The sequence below is a fragment of the Spea bombifrons genome, chromosome 1 (assembly GCF_027358695.1).
Source record: "Spea bombifrons isolate aSpeBom1 chromosome 1, aSpeBom1.2.pri, whole genome shotgun sequence".
NCBI lineage: Eukaryota > Metazoa > Chordata > Amphibia > Anura > Pelobatidae > Spea > Spea bombifrons.
Window position 1 is genome coordinate 52664281 of NC_071087.1, and position 26760 is coordinate 52691040.

A 26760-nucleotide genomic window follows, 5' to 3' on the forward strand; every position below is an offset into this window, starting at 1 on the left:
GTTAGATCTGAGGTTCACCAGCATAATTCAACCCTGCAATAATTCATTCAATAAGAGTGAAGAAGTAGAGTTGTTTAACCATTGAGAGGACAGAGTTATAGAACAACAGTGTACATTTGCAATAAATATGATTTCTCAAAGTTGTATTCAGCAGTCTGGTAGCACTTCTGGAGGAAGTCGAGAGATGAGGAGAGTCTGCTGTGTCTGGACAGGAAAAGATTAACATTTAAGATAGGGAGATTCCAGTGAGGCTGAGCATTAAGACAATGGTACAGTCTGGCAGTTGCCTATAGACATAAGGTGAATGCTTCAATTCCGTATTAGTAAAGGGTAGTGTAAAAGAGTGAAGGAAGAAGAGACATGGGTCAAACTCAGAGAATTCTTAGGTATGATAATGTAAATATAGATGGCAGTTCCACTGTAAATCTATATAGCTCATATGGTAAAGACGTCAAAAGTAACACAGTGGCCAAAATATATTTTTCACAGGAGATAATTAGTCAAGGAATACAATGAGCAATCAGTTACTAAATGAAACACAAGGAAATTTAACAGAGATGCAAACTGAAGTTCTCATGAAGATTTACCCCCAAGGTTAATTCCAATACTGTATTAAGGTCCATGTTCTGATTCCCTGTTTGAACCATTTGTTTTCCTCTGGAGCGCCTATCCAGTATTCCCCTGGTGTAAAAACTAAAATTTCAAAAGAAGACCAAAGAGGTACAGTGTGTTGTGATGGCACTAGGTTTTCCCAGATCCTTTTGGGGTTTTTGGTTTCTGAAGTGTTATGGCCGCTATCACTTTTTTGGTCTGGCTGGAGCTTGAATTCTATTCTTTTTCTGGAGCAGCTGAAATCACTAGTAGCAAAGCACTTTTGCAGGCAGTGTAATCCACACAAAAGATTTAGCTAAAGGAATACCACCCAGGAACATCCTTTATTGACCAAAATGCAGTTTAGAACAATAATACGTTGATAAGTTTTCAAATTAGGGTTCCTAATAAATCCAGTAAACAGAGAGGGAAGGGAGAACAATATAACCAATAGCAGAAGAGATCAAACAGCCAATAAGCTTTTGGGGTGGGGAAAAGGCGTGACACAAGTTTTATACTTTTCACCTGGTCATAGGTGTAATCACTGGTAGGCGAAAGTAATCATTGCATTGGACATTTAAAATCGTTACACCCCAACAACTGGGTAACTTTAAAATGGTTTAGTAAACCACACAACTATTACAGCAAACCAAACATAGTACATACTTAAAAACAATGAGTGATCATGTTGTTCTGTTCCTCTATGCCTCTTGGGATGAACATGCTCAACTAGTACCTACAAAAAAAATGTTGTACCTGGTTCTGGTTTGCCATGGTCCTGTCCCAACTGGCCCATACCATTGTGGCCAGAACTGTACACCCGCCCATCTTCCAACAGGAATACTGAATGTTTCAGTCCGCAGGCCACCTCTTTGATAAGATTTGCATGGGAGAATGTAGACATGCAAAGTTCTAGCACATCTGTTGAACTATCAATTATTCCAAGTTGACCAAAATCAGACTGTCCACAACATAACATGGTTTATACTTTCAGCAAGTCATAAAGCCTTGCAACATCTAGAACACAAAAAGATAAACAAGAACAAGTCAACAATATCAGAAGACTTCTAAAGATTTACTCAAAAAACTGTTGAAAAGAGGCATCAATTCACACAGGATCCTTGAGATTTGTCATGCAAGCCGTGCCAGATCACTTGTCAGATTGTATGTGATATATACCGTATTGGCTCGAATATAGGCCGCACCTATATTCGGGGTCTAGCGCCGGGCAGGCAGCGGGGTTAGGATACAGATCCCCCGCAGCGGTGCAGGGGACCTATATCCTACTCTCCGATACGCTCAGACAGCCTCCCCTGCCAGCACTTTCCACGGGGGGGTGCCGGCACGGGAGGTTGTCTAAGCGCATCGTGCGGACGGTCAACGGCTGCGGCGATGCGGGTAAACAGCCTCCGCTGCCGGCACGTCTGCACGATGTGCTTTAACAATCTCCCTTGCCGGGAATTCCCACGGGGGGAGTCCCGGCAAGGGAGATTGTTAAAGCACATTGTGCAGATGTCCCGGCAGCGGAGGTTGTTTACCCGCATCGCCGCAGCCGGTGACCGTCTGCACGATGCATTTTACCTCTGCCCCCAAGACTTACCAGAGCAGACTCCCGGGTGTCTTGCGGGGCCGGCGGGGGACATCTATGCAATACGCGGGGCGGCCTATACGGTATATATCCGAGCCAATACGGTATATATCGTATATGTAATATGATACATATTTAAATAAATAATGTTTGTACCACAACTTATTGAACAGGAACACAAACTAAGTGGCAGAAGACTATATAAAGAATATATATATAACTATATAAGACTATATAAAGAACGGACAAAAACAATACATTACAGTTCCAGAAGGCATGTCATATAATCCATAGTATGTTTACAAAGCAGGAGAACCCTAGCTTGAAAACTGCCTTATAAAACAAAATGACAGAAAAAAAGAATAGTTCTCTGTAACAATTCAGTTTGGCCATCTTGGTGGTATTTTATTGACAGTCTGTACAAATGGCTTATCACATTTAAAAAATACATAGGAAGTATTGATTTCCAAAAGGGAATCAACCACACATGCATGTAGCCACAGCTTGAGCTTGTTGTGATTCTGACATGAAATCTCAAGAGGTTATGGTGTCTCATTTGAGGCTATGAAACTAATCTACAAGAGACATGAAACCACACACTGATAAGTTGGTCTGGAACTGTTGCTCATCATTATTAATTTAAGTTCTATCACTATTCATTTATTTTGTTTTCTTACTGCAGCAAAAAAGTTCTCATATTACAGTTTTCAAATGGTTGTTTTCTAGTTAAAACCAACTTTCAGGATATATTAAACAGATACAAAAATGCCTTCACCTTTGAAAAGTCCCTGAAGTATGAGGGAGGGCTGGCACTTTCTGGCCGGAAGGAGGAGGTAAAGCCAAGTGGTCCCATCAGCCCCTTGCTCCCATCTCTGGTAACTCACGTACACAACTGACACACAGATAAAACTTACACACTCAAGCTAACACACAAACTAACAGTTACACAAACTAACTTTTACACTAACACACAAACTTTATGCTAGCACACAATCCCTCATGACAAATTCTGTCAATTAAAATAACATCAAATGGACCAGAAATACAGTGTAAAATAAAAACATTGTTAATAGGGATGCACCGATATATTAGTGGCTGAAACACATTGGCCGAAAAGGGCATTATCGGCAAAATGCTGAAATAAAAAACAGCTGAAAATAATCGTCCGCACGGGACAGGCTGCTTATCTGTGCGTTGGTCACACAGAGTGCGAGCAACGTCTCTTGTACTGGCCAGAAGAAGCAGGAACCCAGTGGAGTCACGTGAATGCACGTCACATGACTCTGCTCTGTTCCTTCTTCCTCCCCTGGGGGGGGGCAAGAGAAGTTGTTCGCACAGAGTGCAAGCAACACAGAGGGAAGCAGCAGGGCCCCTGCAGAAGTCTGCGAGTGAGAGCTCTGCAGTTTAGGTAAGGGGATGGGGGAGGTTGTATAAGCAAGTATGCGTGATTAAAGGAATATATTAAAGGAGTGTGTGTGATAGCATGGATGTGTAAGTGTGTGGGGGGAGATAGCATGGCATAGGGAGGCTTTAATCACACTCCTATCATGCCCAGGTTCCAGCATCTTCTGGCTGCTTGGGTATGATAGGAGTGTGATTGCTGTTAGCAATCATTTATATATATAATATCATTATTGATTTTTTTTTTGTCCAATTTTGGTGTGTTAACCACACTTTTATTAAAAGTAAGTGACACACCAAAATTGGACTGAAAAATTCAATTTCAGTAACAATAATATATATATATGAATGCTAACGGCAATCACACTCCTATCATGCTAAGTCAGCCAGTACATGCTATATATACACATATATTGCTATTGATTTTTTGTCCGATTTTGGTGTTTTACTTATTTTTAATAAAAGTGTGGGGGAGTCATTTTCGGCCCAGTGAATGCTGAATTTTCAGTTTCGGTCCAGAATTTTCATTTCGGTGCATTCCTAATTGTTAATGTTGTAAACGACTACTGTAGCTGGAAATTGCTGATTTTAAATGGAATATCTTCATTGGCGTACACAGGGGAATAACTAAAAACCACAGGGCCTAATGTGAAAATTTCCCCAGGGCCCTCCAAGTTCACCAAGCAACATGTCCCACAGTTCCACCTTTGGAACTGTGTGCCCCTAGCAGCCTGCCTGTGCCTTCTTTGGTCCAGCTTGCCAGTGCCAGCAAACAGCTTGCCTGTGCTATCTTTGCCCTTTGCCCCTCCTCCAACATACACTATGCACACATACAGTGTGTAAAGACACTTACACAAATGTAAACATGCTCACACACTTATACTAACAAACACGTACACTCTCATTCTAACACACACACTCCCTCTCACACCACTCATGCTAACACACTCTCCATCTCTTACCACTTACACATCCACGGTCACATACACTTATACATAGACATTCATGCTCACATAGACATCTATGCTCACATACTGTACTGTTACTGTACAACCATACATACCCCCCTCCAGCCCATACCTCCTTACCTCTCAAGAAATCTTGTCCTCACCGCGAGGGTCATCTGATGTAACGTGACCCCGCTGTGTACTTGTCTCTCTCTCCGTGCTAGTTCAAAATTGTTTAAAAAGGGCCCATTCTGAGCGACTGTGAAGCAGTACTGAGAAAGACAGGAACATGTGGTTGCAGGCGGGCCCCATCCCAGTTGCTGCGATCCCTGTAGTTATGCCACTGGGCGTACACGGGCTCAACAACCATCACTCCTGTGCTCTAATGGCAGATTGCGTTGGTATGCTTACAGATACACTCCAACACACACACACACTCCCTTAAAAAAGCACCTAAAACTAGATCAACGGATAACATAAAAGGATTAATGTGGAAAGTACTAAACATTTTGAAATTCCTTGGCTGGATCACTAAACATGAAGGTAACCAGAAAGCACAACAGGAATGTGGCCTCCAAGGGTTTGAGGGTTACAGCTATTTCACTGCTCCATCCTGCTAGGTTTTAAATATTCCCATCTATGTAAAAGTGGAAACGGCTACATTGAAGAACAGGCTGAGTCAGGGTAAGTGAGTGGCACAAGATTGTTTGAATGTGTGTTTGGGAAAGATAGGACATGTGTTTTTCTAGTTATGTTTGTGTATATCAGGTTATGTGAATTGTTTGTGTATGTGTGTGTATGGGCATACTATTGTGTGTGTGTGGTCTGTCTGGGTATGTCATTATCCCTTCACATCCATCTATGTGAAGGCTTTTTTTATTATTATTTTGTGGGTTTGGAAGAACAAAAAAAAATCACTTAACCATAATGGTCATCCCTTATCTAAATCAATTTATGGTTTTTAATGTCTTAAACTGCATGGATTAAGGCAAGATATAGCTGGACTTCCAGAAATCCGAATCATGTAATATGTAAAATATTGAATTTTCACCAAATATATTTTATTTGTGAGGTAGACTTCAGCTTAGAATGAGTCTAATACTTATTTTCTACATTCACTCAATGGAATGAGTGATTTATTTGCATAAAACAAAATAAACTTCAAAAGTGATATGGGTGGCCTCTCAACCTGGAGGTGGCTTATAGAGGCTTACCAACAATCAGGACATCCAGTGCTCAGCGTTAGCAAAGGTTAAGACAGGCTAAAGGCAAATAGGAGGTCACATTAACAACATATGGGCGCAGATGTCAAAAAAGTTCTAGACTGAAAAAAGGTTTAAGAAACTGTACACATGCTGTGGTAAACAAAATTATGCATGCACATTTTTGTGCATGCTCTCAACAAGCCTCTGTACCTGGAGATGCCAGAAACATGTATCCTAGATGCAAAGCTTTAAACGCTCAGTTGGCCAAAGGCCACAAGTCACCAAATAACATAAAACCAAAACTCCACCACATCTTCAGTATACAGTAAAGCATATGCACTTGTATAACCTGGTAGAATTTGGGAGCCACCCACATACTTATGGTATACAGGTCATTTTTAATGGTATACTGTAATCAAATTGAAATGAAAGAGGTCAAAGCAGTGATTTTGAACCTCACATGTGGTCTTTTAGTTTATATTGATGTTTGGTGGCATATTCTGGTCAAGACTGACTAGGCCTAGGATGGAAGATCTGGGGGGCTCTTAGGCTGTTTCACTAGGGGCCAATTATCCGATTGGGCAATTGGCCTCATTTGTGTGCCACAGCTTTCAGTGGGCCAGAGGAGGAGACTAAAGATCTCGCTTGAAACTGGGCCAGTTGTAATATGGAGGTCTATATAATGTTGGTGCTGCATGAACCAATGCAGAACACTGGGACATGATGTCATGCCCTGGCACTGTGCACATGTGGGGGAGATCACCCTCAGCTTCAGGGGGTGCCCAAAAATGCACAAAAAGAATATAGTCACTTATGACCCAAATTAAAATTACATGTCCATACGTTAAGGAGAACATTTCAACTAATATATTTATGCAGAAACTTAAACTTAGGACGATCTGTCTCTCTCCTAAATTACTCATGCTGTCCACTCCTCATGTCAGGCCCCACTGTGTGGCACCCTTTGCTATCTTCCTACTGTGCCAGGAATTATGTTTGAAGCGTGCCTTCAATATGCAAGTTACTCCATCTACACCCTAATATTTATTTTTTAGCCCAAAGTACTCCCCACTACGACCTCTATAGTTTTTTTTCTATGGCTTACAACTCGTTTCTTTTAGTGTAACTTCAGCCCCGTTATGATACAAGATTTATGTCCTGATCTACCTTCTTTTTATCAATTTTCCAAAAATCCCCTCTTCAAAGAAGCTTACAATTAGTTTGCTAGCAACTAACCAGATGCTCCCTTAATACCTACACTGTACTTCCAAGACATTATCATCTTTTCTTAGTTGCCCTATCTAAGCCTTGGGTTCCAGGTGTCCCTTATTTTCCTTAGATTATACATTTGTGAAAAGGGACCTCTCTCTCTGGCTGTTGCTTTGGTTTTTCTGTTACGTTACGACATATTATTATTATTATTATTATTATTATTATCTTTTATTTATATATTCACTGGGGATTATTTACAAAGGCCTCACAGCCAATGGAAAGGTAGAATGGAGTGGTGGTATAACCACAGCAGCAAAATCCAGTTGGTTTTGGTGATAATGATGATGATGTTGATGAAGATGGTTTGCTTTACATTACATTTTAATTATGGAGGACCAGCAGATACTGTAATGTTATTACCATAGGGAAGAGTGAAAATTAAGAGCAGAATGTTCCAAACAGCAAGACCATTACACTGGACGGTATGGTTAGTGATACATCTACATGGTGTATACACAACAAAACACATTCTCTTTTCCACCAATAATTTTAATTGTAAAAGCATAAATGAATTTCTAATGGACAGTGAAAAAAGCCTCAAACTGGGTTTACTGTACACAGGATGGTGAGACAGTTGTTACCATGGCAACACCTAAGCGTTCTTACCTCTCTTATGAAAGCACCAAATGATGCTTTGTTTACAGAGAGAGAACAATCTACAGATTCCAAATCCCTCCATGCCAATGTATTTAAAGGGTGCATTATATATATATATATATATATATATATATATATTCCATTCCAATAAAAATATGAGCTGGCAAGTGTTGCTACACTGGATGGACACTTTTTCCCACCGATATAATAATGATTAGATGATACAGGTTTAGATTCCAAGCAGGGTTGCCAATAAGTCACCAAGTCCTTAGTACCAGTTTTGGGCTATTTACATTCCTACAGGAGCATTAGCTTTGCCAATAAAGATGTCAATGTCAGAAAGTTTCTGTCTCTAAAAAAAAAAAAGAAGTGTAACTCATTTTTATGTTCTGTTACAAAACATCTGATGCTGCCACACAATGGAAAGGCTCATAGTCCTAAATACATTACACTACAGATAATCTGTATGCTGAAATACAATGATTTTAACCACATACTTAATATAGCATTGCATTGCACAAGTCTATACAGGCAATTAACAGTAAGGAAGGTGTGAAGTTAGCCAACTTTTAAGAAATGTATGGGCGTGTCAGGAACTAACCTTTTCAACCCACTATATAAAAAAAATCCCAATAATAAAAACTGGCAGGCATGCTGTAATGAACTGGGTGTGGATGACAATATATGCTTGTCCTGGATCCAGTCAGCTGCGTACTGACTACATGGGAACACTGAGTTCTGATCACAGCTTCTAAGACATAAATCCTTTGTAATGCAAGGCTGTCACAAATCTTAACTCCTTCATACGTGTCAACACTAACGTCATCCACTTCTTCTTTGCCTTCAGATCAGGGACCCTCAGTTTACTATTCTCAGATTGAAGTAAATACCACCTCTTGTCAGCCATTGTGATCTTGACAGCTACGTCTCAAGACATCACTGAATTGTATTGTCATCAGGGTGAAAACCATTTAGAGCGTTGAGAACAATATGTTTTTAATGGGATGGAATGGGATGTTAGGGGAACTCACCTGTGTGTAGAACACCCAGCTCTCCGATCCCCTGCTCATCCGACAATAATAGGGAAGCAAAAAAGAAACGACTCCCACACAAGCTCCTCCCTGTATTGCCTTTGACTGACTGCACGTAAGGGCCAATGACAGGAGGCTACCCACTCTCAATGCGGGGTAAAGGGGAGGAGCCTGATGGATTGGGTGCCAGGTTTTGCCCCTTGCTGGCGTAGGTGATGAGTGGCCCTGGATTGGAAAGCAGCATGATAAATGAGCAGTGTAGTGTGCATCATACGTCTGTTAACTCATGCTGATCCAGTTTTGAACAAATACAAAGGTTTATGCAGGTATGACAGGGTTAGACAGCAGAGTGACCAAGACTACCTTTTGAAAAGGGTCTCTGGTTACTTTAGGGTAAAGACACAAAGGGTTTTAATCACTAGACAGTGACTTAATTTCACTAATTCTCACTACGTTTACTATGTGTTACAAAATGATAAACCATGCATCTCATGACAGTATTTCTCTCTCTATATACATTAATCATTTTCTCAACAGCTCCTGCTTCACCTAATACATTCATCCAATACATATATATGTTACTGTGAAAGACCGAAATTGGTGAATGTCGACTTTCACCGGTGAATGTCAACACATACCAAATACGTTGGTGAAAGATCGAATATTTCATTTCATGATATTACATTCGGACCCTCACCGGTGTATGTCGACAATCACAGATATGCTCTGGTGGAGGTCAAAAAGAGTACATTCGGACCCTCACCGGTGTATGTCGGAGACAAATAGGCGACTGGCTGTCTCCCGCTGCTGTCAGTCCGTATGCCAAATCCTTTGTTCTGCTGTCAGTCCGTATGCAACTCCCGCCAAATCCTTTGTTCTGCTGTCAGTCCGTATGCCAAATCCTTTGTTCTGCTGTCAGTCCGTATGCAACTCCCGCCAAATCCTTTGTTCTGCTGTCAGTCCGTATGCCAAATCCTTTGTTCTGCTGTCAGTCCGTATGCAACGTTTGATGGTGCGAGTAACGTTTTCTACATTTTTTACGACACCCTTATTTATAATCAATGGATACCGCAGTGAATCGTGATCTTTTTATTGAAAAGTTAAATGCATTAATTGCGGAAAAACGAGAAGACAATTGTTTTTATTTTTCTCAAGAAAAGTACTCTAAAATACTTTCTGAAGTGGTTTCTGCTAAAACTAAGTGCAATACACCTTTGGATTACAGACGATTAAAACGTTTTGATGTTTTAAAAATTAATGATGAAGAGAAGTTAATTGTACCATTAAAACAAGGAGACACGAATATCCAGTATTATGTTACCAATGAGGAATTGTTCAGTATACTATATGAAACTCACACCAGAATAGGCCACGGAGGAAGAACACGTATGCTGAAAGAATTGCAAGTTAAATACAAAAATATTACGTATGAAGTTGTCATGTTGTATTTAAATTTATGCAAACAGTGTCAAATGAAACACAGTGCACCTAAGAAAGGTATTGTTGTGAAACCAATGGTCAGTTCTGAGTTAAACTCAAGATGTCAAGTTGATCTGATAGATCTACAGTCAAACAGCGATGGCGAATATAAATTCATAATGGTTTACCAAGATCATTTAACTAAGTTTGTCCAGCTACGACCTTTGAAAACTAAGAGAGCTGAAGAAGTAGCGCATCACGTTCTTTCAATATTTTTAACATTTGGTGCTCCAGCAATATTGCAATCAGATAATGGTAGAGAATTCAGTAATCAAGTCATATCCGAACTATGCGCTATGTGGAAAGATGTTAAGATAGTCCATGGAAAGCCTCGTCACAGTCAAACACAAGGCTCAGTTGAAAGGGCCAATCAAGATATACAGAATATGCTATCCGCATGGATGAACGATAACGATACAAATAAATGGTCAGATGGTTTACCCTTTGTACAATTTGCCAAGAACACTACATACCACGAAGGAATACGCCAAAGTCCTTATGAAGCCATGTTTGGCGTTAAGGCTAAAAGAGGCATAGCATCGTCTTTTTTGCCTAGCGAACTAATCGCAAATATTGAAACCGAAGAACAACTCAAAGAAATTGCCAATACTTGTGAAACCGAAAAACAGCATGAAGAAACTGTTGATACTTCTGAAAAAAATTTGTGCGGTGGTCTTTCGGAAAACCATATTTCAAGGAAAAATATTGAAGAGGACCTGCATTCTACTACGTTTCCACATCAAGCTCTAACTGGAAAACACGAGTTAATTTCAATAAAAAGAGCGGCCGCGAAAGAGAATCTTGTACTGCAAGCAAACAAAATGTTACGCACCTCACAAAAACAATTTCCTCCTGCTCAAATTGGCGATAGTGTACGAATACAAGTGCCTGATGTCGACCGTGGTCGTACAGATAGCCGAAATGTGTTAGCGGTTGTTGTTGGGATAGAAGACTCCGACTTCTATAAACTGGCAAATAAAAATGGTACCCTCAAGCAGCTTTACACACGTAACCAGTTCGTAATTTGTAAAGAAAAGTTACTTTCCATAAATGAGATTTCGGCTCAAGAAATTTCGCTGAGAGAAGCAGCTGCAGCTAATTCGAGAAGCGGCGGGCAAGGCTATACACGCTGTCATTGCAAAAGGAAGTGTTCCACAAATAAATGCAGTTGCAAAAGCAAGGGACTTCTGTGTAATTCAAGATGTCATAATAGTTTCAGTTGTTGCAATAAATAAGTTAATGTAGTTGCAAAAGCAAGGGACTTCTGTGTAATTCAAAATGTCATAATAGTTTCAGTTGTTGCAATAAATAAGTTTCTAATCACATAATTGAATCCTTTTATTATCACCCTTGTGATATTTTATCGCCGCTGAAATACGGAGAAGAAAATAGAAATCTCCGACATTCACCATTAGTACTTGGTGAATGTCGACATTGGCCGGTGTAAGTAAGAAATAAGGGTATTTAGCAATTATTTTGGACATACACCAAGCGACTATGTGAATGTTGTGACTTGATTACTGAATTCTCTACCATTATCTGATTGCAATATTGCTGGAGCACCAAATGTTAAAAATATTGAAAGAACGTGATGCGCTACTTCTTCAGCTCTCTTAGTTTTCAAAGGTCGTAGCTGGACAAACTTAGTTAAATGATCTTGGTAAACCATTATGAATTTATATTCGCCATCGCTGTTTGACTGTAGATCTATCAGATCAACTTGACATCTTGAGTTTAACTCAGAACTGACCATTGGTTTCACAACAATACCTTTCTTAGGTGCACTGTGTTTCATTTGACACTGTTTGCATAAATTTAAATACAACATGACAACTTCATACGTAATATTTTTGTATTTAACTTGCAATTCTTTCAGCATACGTGTTCTTCCTCCGTGGCCTATTCTGGTGTGAGTTTCATATAGTATACTGAACAATTCCTCATTGGTAACATAATACTGGATATTCGTGTCTCCTTGTTTTAATGGTACAATTAACTTCTCTTCATCATTAATTTTTAAAACATCAAAACGTTTTAATCGTCTGTAATCCAAAGGTGTATTGCACTTAGTTTTAGCAGAAACCACTTCAGAAAGTATTTTAGAGTACTTTTCTTGAGAAAAATAAAAACAATTGTCTTCTCGTTTTTCCGCAATTAATGCATTTAACTTTTCAATAAAAAGATCACGATTCACTGCGGTATCCATTGATTATAAATAAGGGTGTCGTAAAAAATGTAGAAAACGTTACTCGCACCATCAAACGTTGCATACGGACTGACAGCAGAACAAAGGATTTGGCATACGGACTGACAGCAGAACAAAGGATTTGGCGGGAGTTGCATACGGACTGACAGCAGAACAAAGGATTTGGCATACGGACTGACAGCAGAACAAAGGATTTGGCGGGAGTTGCATACGGACTGACAGCAGAACAAAGGATTTGGCATACGGACTGACAGCAGCGGGAGACAGCCAGTCGCCTATTTGTCTCCGACATACACCGGTGAGGGTCCGAATGTACTCTTTTTGACCTCCACCAGAGCATATCTGTGATTGTCGACATACACCGGTGAGGGTCCGAATGTAATATCATGAAATGAAATATTCGATCTTTCACCAACGTATTTGGTATGTGTTGACATTCACCGGTGAAAGTCGACATTCACCAATTTCGGTCTTTCACAGTAACATATATATATATATATATATATATATATATATATACATGCAGCCGATATAGATGACAGTAGGTGAAAGTACACAAAAATGCAGTTTAACTACATAGCTTAGTTACTTCTAATGGTTTGTTTTTTTATTTTATTTTCAGCTAAAGAATGCATATTTAAAATATTTACTATGTACTTTTACTATGAACTTTCTTTATTGGTGGGTCTACATGGGGTGCTGGAGTGTATATTTTAATGCAAATGAACAGTCTAGCTACAAAGGTAAATACGGTAATACTTGTAATGACAACTGTTACCTTGGATGTGAACACTATTGTGTGAGCAAACATTTGGAATATGAAGCTTGTGTTATTTAGAAGCGGCAACTTCTTAGGTATTCAACCATTCATGTCCGTAGCATTTGGTTAGTTTGGTACACTTCTGAGATGTATATACATACCCTTGCTGTGATTTGAAATCAAAGCTACATCCAGACACGCACTCAACTGGATTGAACCTTTAACTTGCATATCTACATTGCAAATGAGCTACAAAATATACCTCCTGACCAGTCATGTTCTTTTGTAAGATCCCATTGCAGAAAGGAACATGTTAATAAGAACTTGAACTTAAAAATATATATAGTTTTGTATTATATTGCGTTTTAACCAGTTCATGCATAAGAATATGCTATTACCTTCTTAAAAAACTGTCCTAAATGCCCTGGGTATTAGTCTGGAGTCAGGTTCGCTGATTCATGATTGACAGCTTAAGTGTAACTATGCTTGATGTGTGCACCTGTACACCTGTATTGTTTGAGTGCCTGAACATTCTTTCAGACGTTCTATTTCTGGTCAACACACTGGGTCTTTGCTGTAAAAACCCAGTATTGACTGTCCAGACACCTATGGAATCTCTAAGGCTCAGTAATGTCACAATGGCATCATTTTTGTTAATATGTCATCACAGGAGTGATTCATGAGGTCTATATAAAGTAGTATATAAAACATAATATATGGGGTATTACTGCATGCGAGGGATGTTGCTGGATAGAAATTTAGTTTTTTCAGCAGCTGCACCTAACCTGTGGAAGTAATCATAATAACAAGGTGATTCAAATTATAAGAGGGGAAATTCTGTCAACTCACCCTAATTCCCCTGTTATTATAATATAGAAATATATCCCCAGTTTACTTAGGAGTGAAATATTAGCCTTAGATTTGCCATTAATCGAACGCTACACGTGTAACAATCAATTGAAAAACAAGAGGAACGTGATTCCTATATTATTTTCCTTTAATAATACCAGATATCATCAAATTGCCAAAGGGAGGTTTGTTTCAGGCCACTCACATTAAAAAGCGCCACACTGAGATGCTTCTTTTTGGCAGTCCTAATGAAGTCCTGTTTGTACAATGAAAACCTTTCCTCCATGAGCTTTTGTTTATCAATTTCAGGTGCTGGGTGATTTAGACCTAGTCATTCTGTCTAACACAGGCAGGTATGAGAATGAGTTGGGGTGTAGACCTAGAACATATACAAGCTTTACTGACTGAAGGACTTCGGTCCTATAACGTGTTAATAATACCGCTCTTTTCTCTATAGTTGTGCAGTTCCGTGTGTGTCGGCTTTTATAAGCAGCAGCGTTATTTATTTAGAGCTGACACAGCGTTGTAGCAAACATAAAGTAGTCTCTGTGACATTTCCCCCGTATTGACTAGGAACCACTGTACCTGGCTCTGAAACCCTGGGGGCGTGTTAGAGCAACGCACAGACAGGAAGTGGGAGCCTCGCCGCGCACGGTCTTGTTGGTAAGGTGCTGCTGTCCTTGTAGGAGTTAGATCATGCTGGGGCTGGGTGTCTGCAGGGCAGTATGTGAGTCATTAGCCCGGTGGCCAGTGTCTGTAGCCTGCCGCTCGTCGCCAGCTGTCAGGCTGCAGTCTTTGCATGTCAGCGTCACCCACCCGTCTGCAAAGCAGGAGCACAAAGACAGCGCTCCCATAGACCCTGCTTTACTGCAGGTCCTGGTCTGCCCTCTGTCCAGGAAGCCACTCAGGTAAAGCTGGGTAATCCTTAACTATGCCAGCCATTTTATCTTTTAGGTCTGTAAAAAGTTGCTTATATAGGTCAGTCTGTAACCTGTAAGATATACGGTAGGTCTGTACTGAACAGCCTGCTTCTTCTAGCCATATAGAGTCAAGCAGTCCATAGACATGTTAAAGGGAAAGTCCCATTGATAGAATATTTATTCCAGTGGTATAATGCAGGGTTCTACATACAGTAAGTTAGCATAGTTAACATAGTTTTATCTCCTTTTGTTCCAGTAAACTTGATTTATCTAAAAACCACTGTTATCAGTCATGTGGTATTTCAGATGGCTTTCCCTGCTCAAGCACCACACTGAGCTGATTCTTTATGGCAGCGCTGATGAAGTCCTGTTAGCACAATGAAATGCTTTCTGCCATGGGCTTTCATTAGTCTGTGTCAGGCTGGGTGATTTAGACTGAGCCATTCCGTTTACCGATGTGCATCTGCCTGAAGACATTATATTAGAGTTTTTTTAAACACCCAGACTGATGCTAGTAATACTAATGTTTCACTTTAAAACAGCAATTGCTCATAAAGGCTATAATGCCTGTTAAAGTGAGTAAACACAACGCAGAAGAGTGCTTAGTGTACATCGGGGAGCTATATTATTAGCTGTGAGCTTGTAATATGTACATGCAGATGCTGCTTAGGAGCAGCTCTTATGGAGCCAGGGTATACATTTTATTTTGAGGGTTCAGTTTTTGCGAGTGCAGCGTTCATTGTTTTGCCATCTTTCTGCTCTACTGAAGTTTATATAAATAGTTTACACTGGTTGGTGGGACAGGTTCAGCATTGGGTGATTTATATTGAAGAAAAAAAAAAAAGACAGTCTTACCTGGTCGCAGTTATGTAGTTTTTCTATTTAAAATGACATACACAACTAAGATTTCCAGACAATGCCCTTACAGTATGCTGAGTTATTCTAATTTCACTTTATTAACATCTAAAAAGAACTATACGGATTTAATAAAGAATATTCAATACTGCCAGTAGTCAGACTTGGGGATATTTTATGCCGTGTGGATCCAAAATAACTTCAGGTACCAATAAATGTTGCCTTATGTGCTTGTGTATGTTTTGTTTTGGAACTTGCACTTACAAACTTTTTTTTTTTATTTCTGTCTAGGTTTGAAGCAGCAACTAACGAGCTTATTAATGATGAGCTGGGTATCGCTTACCCCATTGTAGATGGAATCCCTAACATGACTCCTCAGGATGCCAGAATGATCCACAAAGATCAGAAGCCGGAGGATACAGGCAGCACATCTTAAAAGCAATCACATTTAAAAATCACTAGTGACACAATGTTTTTGTCTTTGCCAACAGTGACTGTGCTTATCCCGCTCCTGTCATTGGCGGGTTTATTCTACGCTGCATCAGTGGACGAGGATTTCCCTCAAGGATGCACCAGTAGCGCAAGTGTGTGTTTTTACAGCCTGCTTCTCCCGGTCACCCTGCCAGTGTATGTGTTTTTTCACTTGTGGACCTGGATGGGAATAAAACTTTTCAGGCACAACTAATGCATAGCTGAAGGCAAGCAGCTTGCTTACAAAAATCCTACTTTCTTTTTCAAGCACTATCACAGCTGTCTTGGGCAATTGTCTTTTTTTCCCCCATTCAAGGCAGCAATGCCAGTGTCTTGGAATCGCAGCCAATGGAGTTTGCAAATCTTGTAGAATTAGAATAAAGTATGCAATAATCATTTCTTGTCATTCATATCTAAGATATTAAGGAAAAAATGTAGAAAGTAGTAACATGCATTTTTCACTATCTATATTTGTATACACTTTGATATATAGTGCACATTATTACGCATTTCCATTTTTATAGATATGCCCCAAACCTTACAACAGCAGTCCTCTGCCATTTTGTTCTGTTTTAAAATCTATTGGCACTAATATATATATATATATATATATATATATATATATATATATATATATATATATATATATATATATATATATATATATATATATATATATATATATATATATATATATATATATATATATATATATATAAATAGATGAGGATCAAGAACTAGCAGTGAATATTTAACAGAGGTCTCTGTGTGTTTTAATGAATCCAGTTATTTGAAGACTGAGCCCCCTGAGTATCATCGCATGGTGTGACAGGAAAGGTAGGTAAGGGTTGAAACGCCAATATCAAGGAAGGCTTGCCAGACGCAGGAATACGTTTAAATTCCGATTATATTATGTTGTATTGCAGTAGCCCCTGTAAAATATCGTTTGTTAAGCATCTTGCAGTTTCCAAGCTCGGTTTCATAGTTGTGAAATTGCTTCCAGACATCAAGAAACACTGTGTCTGACAGAGTTTAGCAAACTTTATAAGTTAAAGCAAACTGTAAGGTTAAGTATGCACTAAGGCAGCAAATGTAAATTTATAAAGCAATTTTGGCCATACAGAATTGGGTACTACGAGTTAGGAGTCCCCACAAAATTATATCTTTGAGCATTAGACACAAATTTTATTTTAAGCACTCTTTTATTAATTATATATATTTAACATATAAACAAAAATGACATACGTTTTACTGATTAGCATAAACATCAACATAATGGTAACAATTCATTGTCATGAACATAATACCAAATCAAAGCCTTTTTCTGAAGTGCTGCAAAATCCTTAAGTGCATATGTAATTATTTTCAGGCATTAGGCTATATCTAAGAAAACAAACAATTTTATTATTCAAACCCTCTTTGACTAATACGTAGGGTATGTGGTTTGCCCCGTGCCCTAATTTCCATAATTGTATTAACATCGTTTCTTATGAACCTATCCTAAAGTTAGCAGAAATACTTTTAGAACACGGCTCCTCTCTTATTAGTGAAATGCTTTTCTGGGCGTTTTTTATCCAGAGTTTATTCTACTCCAAAGCTTTGTATACTTTAAAAACCGTAAGCGTATTCCTGTAAGCATCAATATGAAGACTATTGGTATGATGCTAATATGGACTACAGATTTTATGGGTTTCACTTGTTGACTGCACAAACGACACTAGAGTCCTTGTTAAGAGCAATCAAAGTGGTAGCGATTGTTTAATTAGGTTTACTCATATCTGCATTTTTTTGCTTTCCTCTGATATGGTTCAGTTATTCTTTTTACTATATACTAAGTAAGCATTAACACAAATATAAGAACAGTAAAATATGCTTATGGAAGATCACAGAGCAATTTCAGGATAATAAGGGAAAAATCATTCATCAGTGAAATATGAACATTCTAGATTTTTTCAAATCCTCTGTTGTTGCGTATGGCCAGGAGCAGCTTCCGTCGGAGAGTTTTTATGTTGGAATATTCTGGAAGAAGGAGTGTTTGAAAGCATGTCTGTGCTTCTGGAAGGAAGGTTTCATTGGGTGCTCCAAAACTAGAGATCCTCATCACTAGGTTCCCAATTAGAGGAATCCTGTTGTTTCCTGTTAGGAAAACTGAAAATTGATATATTTTTTGATTAGTTATAGGTTAAAGAAAACCATAAAAAGACATATTGCAATGTTAAAAAGATCGAGCTTTTAATCAAAGATGACACCTTTTACTGGGCTAATGTAGAAAATGGTGTAATGCTGGATTAGGTGTTGGGACCTCAGAGATCTCACTCTCAGATAGCGGGTCCATCTGTAAAGGGGACCTCTGAGGTCTGGAATGCCTGTGCATTCTCAACCCTTTCATTGAATAAATATATATTAGTAACAAATAAGTCCAAGCTGTACTACAAAAATGTAAGGTAAAAAGGTACATTTGAGGAATTAGGAATACATCCTGACACAATATATGAGTTGCTCGAGGGATACCAAGCAGCAGATGGAGGGAACTTGCAAACTTCTTGACGGAGACCCCATGATCTATGTCAACAGAATGGGAATTATTCAGTAAGTAGTCGAGGTTATTCAGCCAGGTGGCTCCTACCTCCAACTTTCTTCATTTTTATTTGAAAACCTGCGTGTATCTATAGCGCCTCAACATATACCATGCTATTACATACAGCATTAACCTGTTTGAGACTTCTGTTTCCTTGGAACTTATACCCTGAACACATCTTCCGCCTAAAAAAAAATCATCCTTTTGTGTTCAATATCATAAAAAGGTATTCAGCATAAGCAATGCCATCATACAAAACCCTACAAGCCAATTTTATGGAGCCCCACTGTTAATCATATCGGGGAAACTGAATGGGTGTAAGCTTACATATCTGATTTACATTTAGCCTGAGCAATTTGGTGTAAGGCTTTATTAGTGCATAATATGCACTTCATAGGTATTTTATTGAAGTCAAGATAACTGAGTTCTTCAGTATGACCCATTCTACTGCGAAGGTTTGTTTATGGAGATGGCTGCCTATGTGCTTGATTTTATACACCGGTTAGCAATGAGTATGACTAAGACACCTCAACTCAATAATAGGAAGCATGTCCACATACAGTTGGTCACATAGTGTACCTAGAAATCAATTATGTTGACATCATAGTTAAGTATCAATACATTGAATATATGCCTTTTTTTTTTTTAAATATTTTTTACAACAAAGAAAATATGCCAAACCCACCCTAAGTTACTAGTTTCCAAATGCATATTAGTTTAACTAAAGTGCACCGCATGTTCATTAATTGGTTTGGATTCAATTTACACAAGGGCAGAACAATGGTGATCAATATACTTACAAAGAAATCCCTTTTTCTCCTGTAGAGGTAAATCATGGAAAACCTTCCAAAACATATTGATGGTTGGATGGTTCCGAGAGTATTTTCCCAGGTAAATGGTAAACTTTAGGGGAAAAAAGAATTAAAAGTGAATTTTACCAGTTAATATTTTGATATGCAGAATCCTGCGATACGCATTTGCCCTTTTACCTGCCCCGCCCCGCCCCGCCCCCCCCAGCTATTTTTGTCTACAGGAGATGTAGGAGACTGAACGCTCATCTCCCTTCACGTGATATATTTACTGCCTGATGGTGCAAGCGCTGACTGCTGAATGCTATGGGCAGGGGTCTATTTGGCACATGTGCAGCAACTACTCCCATCGATTGACATACATTGTCTGTCCGTGAGGAGCCAGTTACGCTGGCTTCTACACTCAGAGGGGAGAACAGGCTGTCAGAATACAGCCTTCTCCCTACAGGAACCTGCTTAGTCAGAGTATCCAACAGCAACCAGTTTGACCTTTACAAAATGGCCAAGCCGGGCAAATGCTGGCCACCTGCCCACCCTATTTGGTAAGCTGGAGCCTCACAGTGTTCCTCCTGGCTGCCAAGTATGGCTGTACAAGCTCTGGATCAAAAAGCTGGACCATTGCATGGCTCTGGGTTCCCCCAGCCTCTAGCTCTAGTTCATGCTATACTGTCTAGCTACTAAGTTATTGTTTTTTCGCTGTCAGTAAAAGCAAAGTACATTAAAATCTGCCCTGACAAACTAAATGTGGCAAAGACATGCTTGCAATAACTTCACTACTTAGGTCATCTATCATGAACTTGGCAAAGCGGCAATCAGGTGAGAGTTTGCAGTCATCTTATTTGGTCACTAACTCTAGCAAGGTGAATAGGCCCAACACTGATCCAACAAGAGGGCTTTATATTTACTAAAGAGAGAATTTTTTACAGGGGAGAGTTTACAGGGCAGTTAACGGTTATTCATTCATTTTAAAGGACTGTCAGTGGCAAGAAGATCTGAGCTGGCCCAATGTAATGCATAATTTAATGTGTAAATAAATGTTCAAGAAACTTCACTGATTTGACTATACATTATACAGGGCCAGCCAAGCTCTTCCTGCAGCATAAGGTCATTGGGTTGGACCTTCGTAAAGTATAATGAACTCTCCTGTTACCTGTCCTTAAACAAGGAGCAAAAAATGAACTACACTCAGTGATTGAACTATGTATTATGCAGGCCTTAGGAAATTATAAAGGTTTGGGTCTCCATAATGCATAGTAAATGCAGTGAGTTTGTTTTATATTTCACAGTTTAGTGAATATACATCATGATTATAGCATAAGGAGGTCCTACTTTCCCACCATTTCAAAGTTAGTCCAGTTATAATTTTCAGTTCCAGTAACAGCCACCATGAGCTCGTCAGGTTGGAAAAACGAAAGGACATCTTTGTCGCAGACTTTGTAGAGGCCTCTCTTGAACTCCTCAAATGGTTCTGCTACAGACGTGTTGAAAATGTAGTCGACTGATTTATTAACAAAATCGTTCCTTTACAAGAAAGAATAAAAAGAGAATTTTTATTTTTAAATAATACATTTCATAATATATTAAACTGATCTTCTCCCGTTTTATTGTAAGACTTCATCGTGGATCTGTCACCTAAGAATGTTTACATTAACCAACGCCTCGGGAAAGCTGTGTTAACATTTTTAAAGAGGAACTCTGGTTTTTGCTCTCTCTTAGCTTAGCCCCATCTCCTCGAAAACTAAAACCACATGTGATGAGCTATAGAGTCAGTATCGTACCTGGGAACTTGTGGGCTCCGGCTACCCGGGGCCAACCCTGGCAGGACGCGGTGCCACCAATGTCAGTGGGCGTTCCCAGGTGACTCAATTACACTTATGTTTAAATTACAAATTTAGTGAATCACTACAATGAATCTTTACAATGGGCTGTTAAGGGGTTAATATTTCAAGAGTCTCAGGTATGCAGATAATGATCACATCAATGAGCAATCGGCTCAGTGTGGTGTTGGCAATTCCATCACAATATCATGTGACTGCCTCCAATGGTGACCTTGATACCTGCTCATTTGTAGATATGGGAAATCTTTAAGTTACTTTTGTTATCTTAAAAAGCTTTTTTGTTGACCAATCATACTGTAAACGGATTGCTGGAACTCTACACGTACTTGTTTGAATTGGTTACTGGTATAGATGCTCCAGTCGGAATCAGCTCAACTGTTTTATTCTCCCAAGACAGCTGCAAATGCATGAAAATACCGATAAGATTAGTCAAAATAAGAAGGACCTCTTTATACTTTCCCAAAAGATGGTCCCATAAACCATTACAACAAAAAAGAATTGCTGAAGGAAGCATAAAAAGCTATCATATTTATACTACCACACAAAATGCTTTTAAAAACACGTGTACATAGTTGCCAGTAATCCATAGTCTGGGAAACAAAGGTGGATGGCTTGATAGACTAAACACTGGGCTCTGCTCATTGAACATTGTATCTGCACGGGAGGATGTTCCTTACGTAGTGTGAGACTCCACTATAGCGCATGGTAGTGTGAGTGTGCTCAGCTTGCGATGACTAGCTTAAAACTGCACTTGTGCTCAGGGCCAAGCTGGCAATGACAAGGCACTTTAAGGTCGAAGTAAGTGTGGCTGCGTGTGGTTCACTTGCAGGTGGTTCCGTCTTGATGAGGACTGGACTGAGTATAGAAACCGCCTGTTGCTTATAAACCACATCCATGTGCCCACCTGCTGGATACATGCAGTCCAGGCCCGGACTAGGACAAAAAATAGGCCCGGGCATTTAAGCCTGAGCAGCCCATTTTTATTTATTTATTTTTTGTTAAAGCCCACCCTTCATGTACCACCTTTGTATTTACTCACTCATTCACACAAATCATTAACACATTCATTAATGCAGTCTCACAAATCATTCAAGCAATTCATCCACACATGAATTCATTAATTGTCATACGCATTCACACAATTTATCCACACATTTATTCATTCATTAATTCCCATACGCATTCACACTACCCCCTCTCCCCATCTTATCTGCCCCTTCTCACTATGTTCCTCCTTTTCACTATGTACCCCTTCCCCACTTCTCAATATGTACCCCCTCTCACTATCTATCCCCTCTCCCCCTTTCTCACTATCTAACCCCCCTCTGCCCCTTCTCACTGCACCCCCTCCCTCACCCTACTTACCCTCACCCTACTTACCTTGTTGCCGGAGCAAGCAGCAACTGCGACCGGGCCTGCGGCAGGGCCGGATTGACTTAGGAGCTGATGGAGCTGCAGCTCCAGGCCCCTACCTCAAAATAGGCCCAGTCCGGGTTTTTTTTTTAACTTTATTTAACTTCCTCCATGTTAAATAAAGTTAAAAAAAAACTTTATTTAACATGGAGGATGTTAAAGTAAAAAAAAAAAAAAAACCCCAGATGTTTTAATTTAAACCCTGTGCGGCCGCACACCCGTAAGGCCGGCCCCGGTGGGGGCTTCCCAGCCCCTTAGAGTGGTGGACCCGGTCGCAGTTGCGGCGGGCTTAAGGGGCCCAGTCAGTCTGGTCCTGACTGGGCCTATTGTAAGGTAGGGGCCTGGAGCTGCAGCTCCATCAGCCCCTAAGTCAATCCGGCCCTGCCGCAGCCCGGCCCACCGGGCAAATACCCGGTGTGCCCGATGGCCAGTCTGGGCCTGATGCAGTCTCACTCTAAATGCTTACATTATTAAACTTTACAAGTTTTAGGTATATTGTGTTTGGCTGCATATATCCAACATGCAGCACACTAAAGTATTACATATTACAGCCACTCAAGCTCTGTTAACGTTGGGTGGGAGGTGTTATTGGGCACTAATGGGCTTTATCAGGCATTTGCCCTGCATGCTCAATGGCCAGCCCAGGTCTGGTATACCCAGAGAGCTGGCACAGTGTGGGTAATGCCCAGTTTGAAATAAAACCATGATTCCTAGCAGATGGGAGCAGAATTGGGATGGTTGTGTAGGACCTAACGTCACAATCCTCTCTCATATCATGTGCAAGGCTGACCCTAAGGTTTCTAGCTCCCTTAACTAACTAACACCTTCCTCCAGCATGCACTTGCTTGCTAACTTTTTAAAGAACCCCATGGTGTCCATGGCGGCATGTATATGGTAGGGCCGTGACCATGTATGACTGTCATGTGCCTTGTGACAATGGTGGGACCAGGGATAGGCAAAGTATCCATACAAGGACACCAGTGTCAATGGCAATGTTTCTGAAGGTCCATAGAACATTATTAAATTGTCCACCACAGACCCCATTGCATGTTTACCATGAGCAATGTTGGTGCCTACCAACCTCTAGGCCAGGGGCGTCCAACATGCGGCCCGCGGGCCAAATGCGGCCCGCGAGACCTCGAGGTGCGGCCCGCGGAAGATCGGCAGCCAGGGCAACCGATGTTACGCGAGCCGCACCTCAAGCCCTGCTACTTACTTGTGGGAGGGTCTACTGGATTGCACAGAGGAAGCGGCGTTCACGTGACATCCTACTTCCTCTGTGCTTTAGCAGAGAAGGCAGAGGGAGGCCGCGCCCCCTGCTGAAGTCTGTAAGCGGCATCGAGGAGCTGCAGTGCAGGTAAGGGGGTGGGGAGGGTGTTTGAATGAGTGTGTGTGATTGAGGGTGTGTGATTGAGGGAATGAATCTGTGAATGAATGATTATATGAATAAATGAGTGTGTGTGTGTGATAGCATGGATGTGTAAGTGCTGGAACCTAGGCATGATGAGACTGTGATTGCTGTTAGCCAGTACATGCTAAAAACCTGGCCAGCTGCCCCCTTGTGTATTGATGCTGCCAGCAGTATGGGGTCTGCACTTACAGCCACCCTGTACCAGCATGTACCGGCTGACTTGGCATGATAGGAGTATGATTGCTAACAGCAATCACAGTCCCATAATGCCTAGGTTCCAGCATTTACTGGATGGATGTGTAAGTGCTGGAACCTAGGTATGATGGGACTGTGATTGCTGTTAGCAATCACACTCCTATCATGCCAAGTCAGCCAGTACATGCTGAAACCTAGCTAGCTGCCCCCCTTGTGTAGTGATGCTGCCAGCAGTATGGGGTCTGCACATCACTTACAGCCACCCTGTACCAGCATGTACTGGCTGACTTGGCATGATAGGAGTGTGATTGCTAACAGCAATCACAGCAAGCACAGTCCCATCATGCCTAGGTACCAGCATTTACTGGTTGCCTGGGTTGCCAGCATTTACTGGTTGCCAAGTCATATTGCTAATTTTGTCCAGTTGTGTGTTACCTACTTTTATTAAAAATGTGAGTTTTTATTATTATTTTTAAAGGTGGGGGCCATTTTCGGTTTTGGCTAAGTAAACCCTGAATGTTTTGGTCCAGAATTTTCATTTTAGTTCATCCCTAGAATAAATCTAGGGAATCCTGAATTTGTAGTCGCAAAACTTTCTAGGCCCAGAAATCAGTGAGAGGAAGAGTAAAGGTTTTGTGTCTTTTTCCTTTATTTTAATCTGCATATTTTATTAAAGGCCATATTTTTTGTCACAGTGAAAAACGAGTGCGGCCCGCGCACGTATACAATTCTGATGAAGTGGCCCACTGCAGAAAAAACTTGGACACCCCTGCTCTAGGCAATACCTCTAGGTTGCTGTCGTCTTTCAATAAATCTGCCTGAGCTGGAACCCTTGAGTGCCTGGAGCCTTTATTTATTTTGACCTACCGTACCTCTAGGTTAGACACATAGGAAATGTCCTAATACAAGTTTTCCTTACATCAATAACACTCTGTACTGGAAATAATAAACACTGGTTATAATACTTTATTTCAAACATGTTTTATACTTACACAGAAATATATTTCCAGATTTTCAGTTTCATTTCCATAATCCAGTATTTCTTGCATGCTCCTAAAAAAAGAGATTTTCTGTGGCACCCATTGTAAATATTACCGTATCTTTTATTTGGAGACTTTGCTTAGTTTAGCTGGCCAGGAAGCTAAGTGTCATTTGTTATTTTACATAAAATAAATTGAAACATGGCTATCATCAGCTTTATAATAATGTACTTTCTGTTGTATCTGTTTCTGGTGTTTTTTGTTATTTATAAAGGGAAATTTATTATTTGATTCAATGCAGTTAACGTAAAAGAGATAACGTGGTCTAAAGTAGTCATGATGGCTAATATTAAGCTCTGTCCACCCTAAAATAGCACTGGAGTCCTTTTGGCTTATCTCTATAATAAGACAGACTTGGGTAACTAATTGAGTGACATCAAAATGCTGTAAAATACACTATTGAATATAATTGATTGATAAGTGTCAATTTTATTGGCATTTTGCCTTTACTGGCATTATACGGCTAAAAAAACCCATTTGGTTGTAAGAACATACCGTGTATTTTTGCAAATGTCAGGTAAATGATAAATAGAACAATAATAATCCATCAGTAACTTGATCATTCCTATTGGCAGTGTATATTAAGCACAAACACAAATGTATAACTGGACAAAATTATGGCAAGATAGATTAAGATTTCAGAGCTTTCATATTTATAGGTAGGTTTAGAGAGGAAAGAGGCTGCTACCAAAAAAAAACTATCCAGACCCAGTTCTTTAAAGTTTCCCTGGCTACCTGTCATAAAATGCTGAAAATATATATTTTCTTACCGTCCAACAGTAGGCTGGAGCTCTTTTAAATCGTCCAAAGTTGTTTTTTTATCCAAAATTTTCTTAAATAAAGCTAAAGGAAATGGAAGATAAACAACCATCTGGTTGCAAATAGCTAGTCCACACAATATACCAAAGTAGAAGTATTTTTTTTTGTCTGCTGATGGCTAAAAAAGAATAGAAAAAAAAAACAAAAGTTCATAAATCTACATAAATATACAACATCCTATTCAGACTCTAAATAACGTTAATAAAAGTTGTTGAAAAGCTGAAAAATATTATTTATTACGGTATATACGTATTATGGATATATTTTTGGCAAATCTATGCCCCTTGTTTCAATATTGTATTGGGAACATTTCCAATAGCACAGTTTATTTTGCTCTAAAATGTATTTTATTAAAAGAAGCAAAATTTGTTAGAATACATGGCCTCACGCCACGGTTAGTGTTATGACCATAATCAACAGTAGTTCTTATTATTATCTTTCCTCTCGATATGAAAGAGAAGGTGATAAAGAAAGCAATATCCCGG

The 26760-nt window shown here is 39.8% G+C and overlaps 4 protein-coding genes across 5 annotated transcripts in view; 2 read left to right on the forward strand and 2 right to left on the reverse strand.

Annotated features, from left to right (window-relative positions):
• The window catches only part of HERC3 (HECT and RLD domain containing E3 ubiquitin protein ligase 3), a 29437-nt gene extending 20764 nt beyond the window's left edge, over nucleotides 1-8673 (reverse strand). For both annotated transcript variants that reach the window (XM_053461615.1, XM_053461614.1), the window contains exons 1-2: nucleotides 8633-8673; nucleotides 1348-1608 (exon numbers count right to left, since the gene is read on the reverse strand). In XM_053461615.1, the coding sequence (XP_053317590.1) occupies nucleotides 1348-1570 (223 nt within the window). In that variant the 5' untranslated portion in view covers nucleotides 1571-1608; nucleotides 8633-8673. The remainder of the gene's footprint in view (nucleotides 1-1347; nucleotides 1609-8632) is intronic.
• A 5905-nt stretch (nucleotides 8674-14578) lies between these two features.
• Nucleotides 14579-16137, forward strand: PYURF (PIGY upstream open reading frame). Its single transcript, XM_053461628.1, has 2 exons — nucleotides 14579-14834; nucleotides 15993-16137. Exons 1-2 carry the CDS (start codon nucleotides 14623-14625, stop codon nucleotides 16135-16137), a joined length of 357 nt encoding a protein of 118 aa, XP_053317603.1. The 5' UTR covers nucleotides 14579-14622.
• PIGY (phosphatidylinositol glycan anchor biosynthesis class Y) lies at nucleotides 16038-16568 on the forward strand. The gene has a single exon (XM_053461632.1). The coding sequence runs from the start codon at nucleotides 16171-16173 to the stop codon at nucleotides 16384-16386; it is 216 nt and encodes a 71-aa protein (XP_053317607.1). The 5' UTR covers nucleotides 16038-16170; the 3' UTR covers nucleotides 16387-16568.
• Nucleotides 16569-17802: 1234 nt separating this feature from the next.
• The window catches only part of LOC128487467 (probable E3 ubiquitin-protein ligase HERC6), a 29682-nt gene continuing 20724 nt past the window's right edge, over nucleotides 17803-26760 (reverse strand). The window contains exons 18-23 of the mRNA XM_053461603.1: nucleotides 26227-26393; nucleotides 25409-25469; nucleotides 21724-21794; nucleotides 20897-21080; nucleotides 19551-19653; nucleotides 17803-18320 (exon numbers count right to left, since the gene is read on the reverse strand). Coding sequence (XP_053317578.1) covers nucleotides 18115-18320; nucleotides 19551-19653; nucleotides 20897-21080; nucleotides 21724-21794; nucleotides 25409-25469; nucleotides 26227-26393 — 792 coding nt within the window. The 3' untranslated portion in view covers nucleotides 17803-18114. The remainder of the gene's footprint in view (nucleotides 18321-19550; nucleotides 19654-20896; nucleotides 21081-21723; nucleotides 21795-25408; nucleotides 25470-26226; nucleotides 26394-26760) is intronic.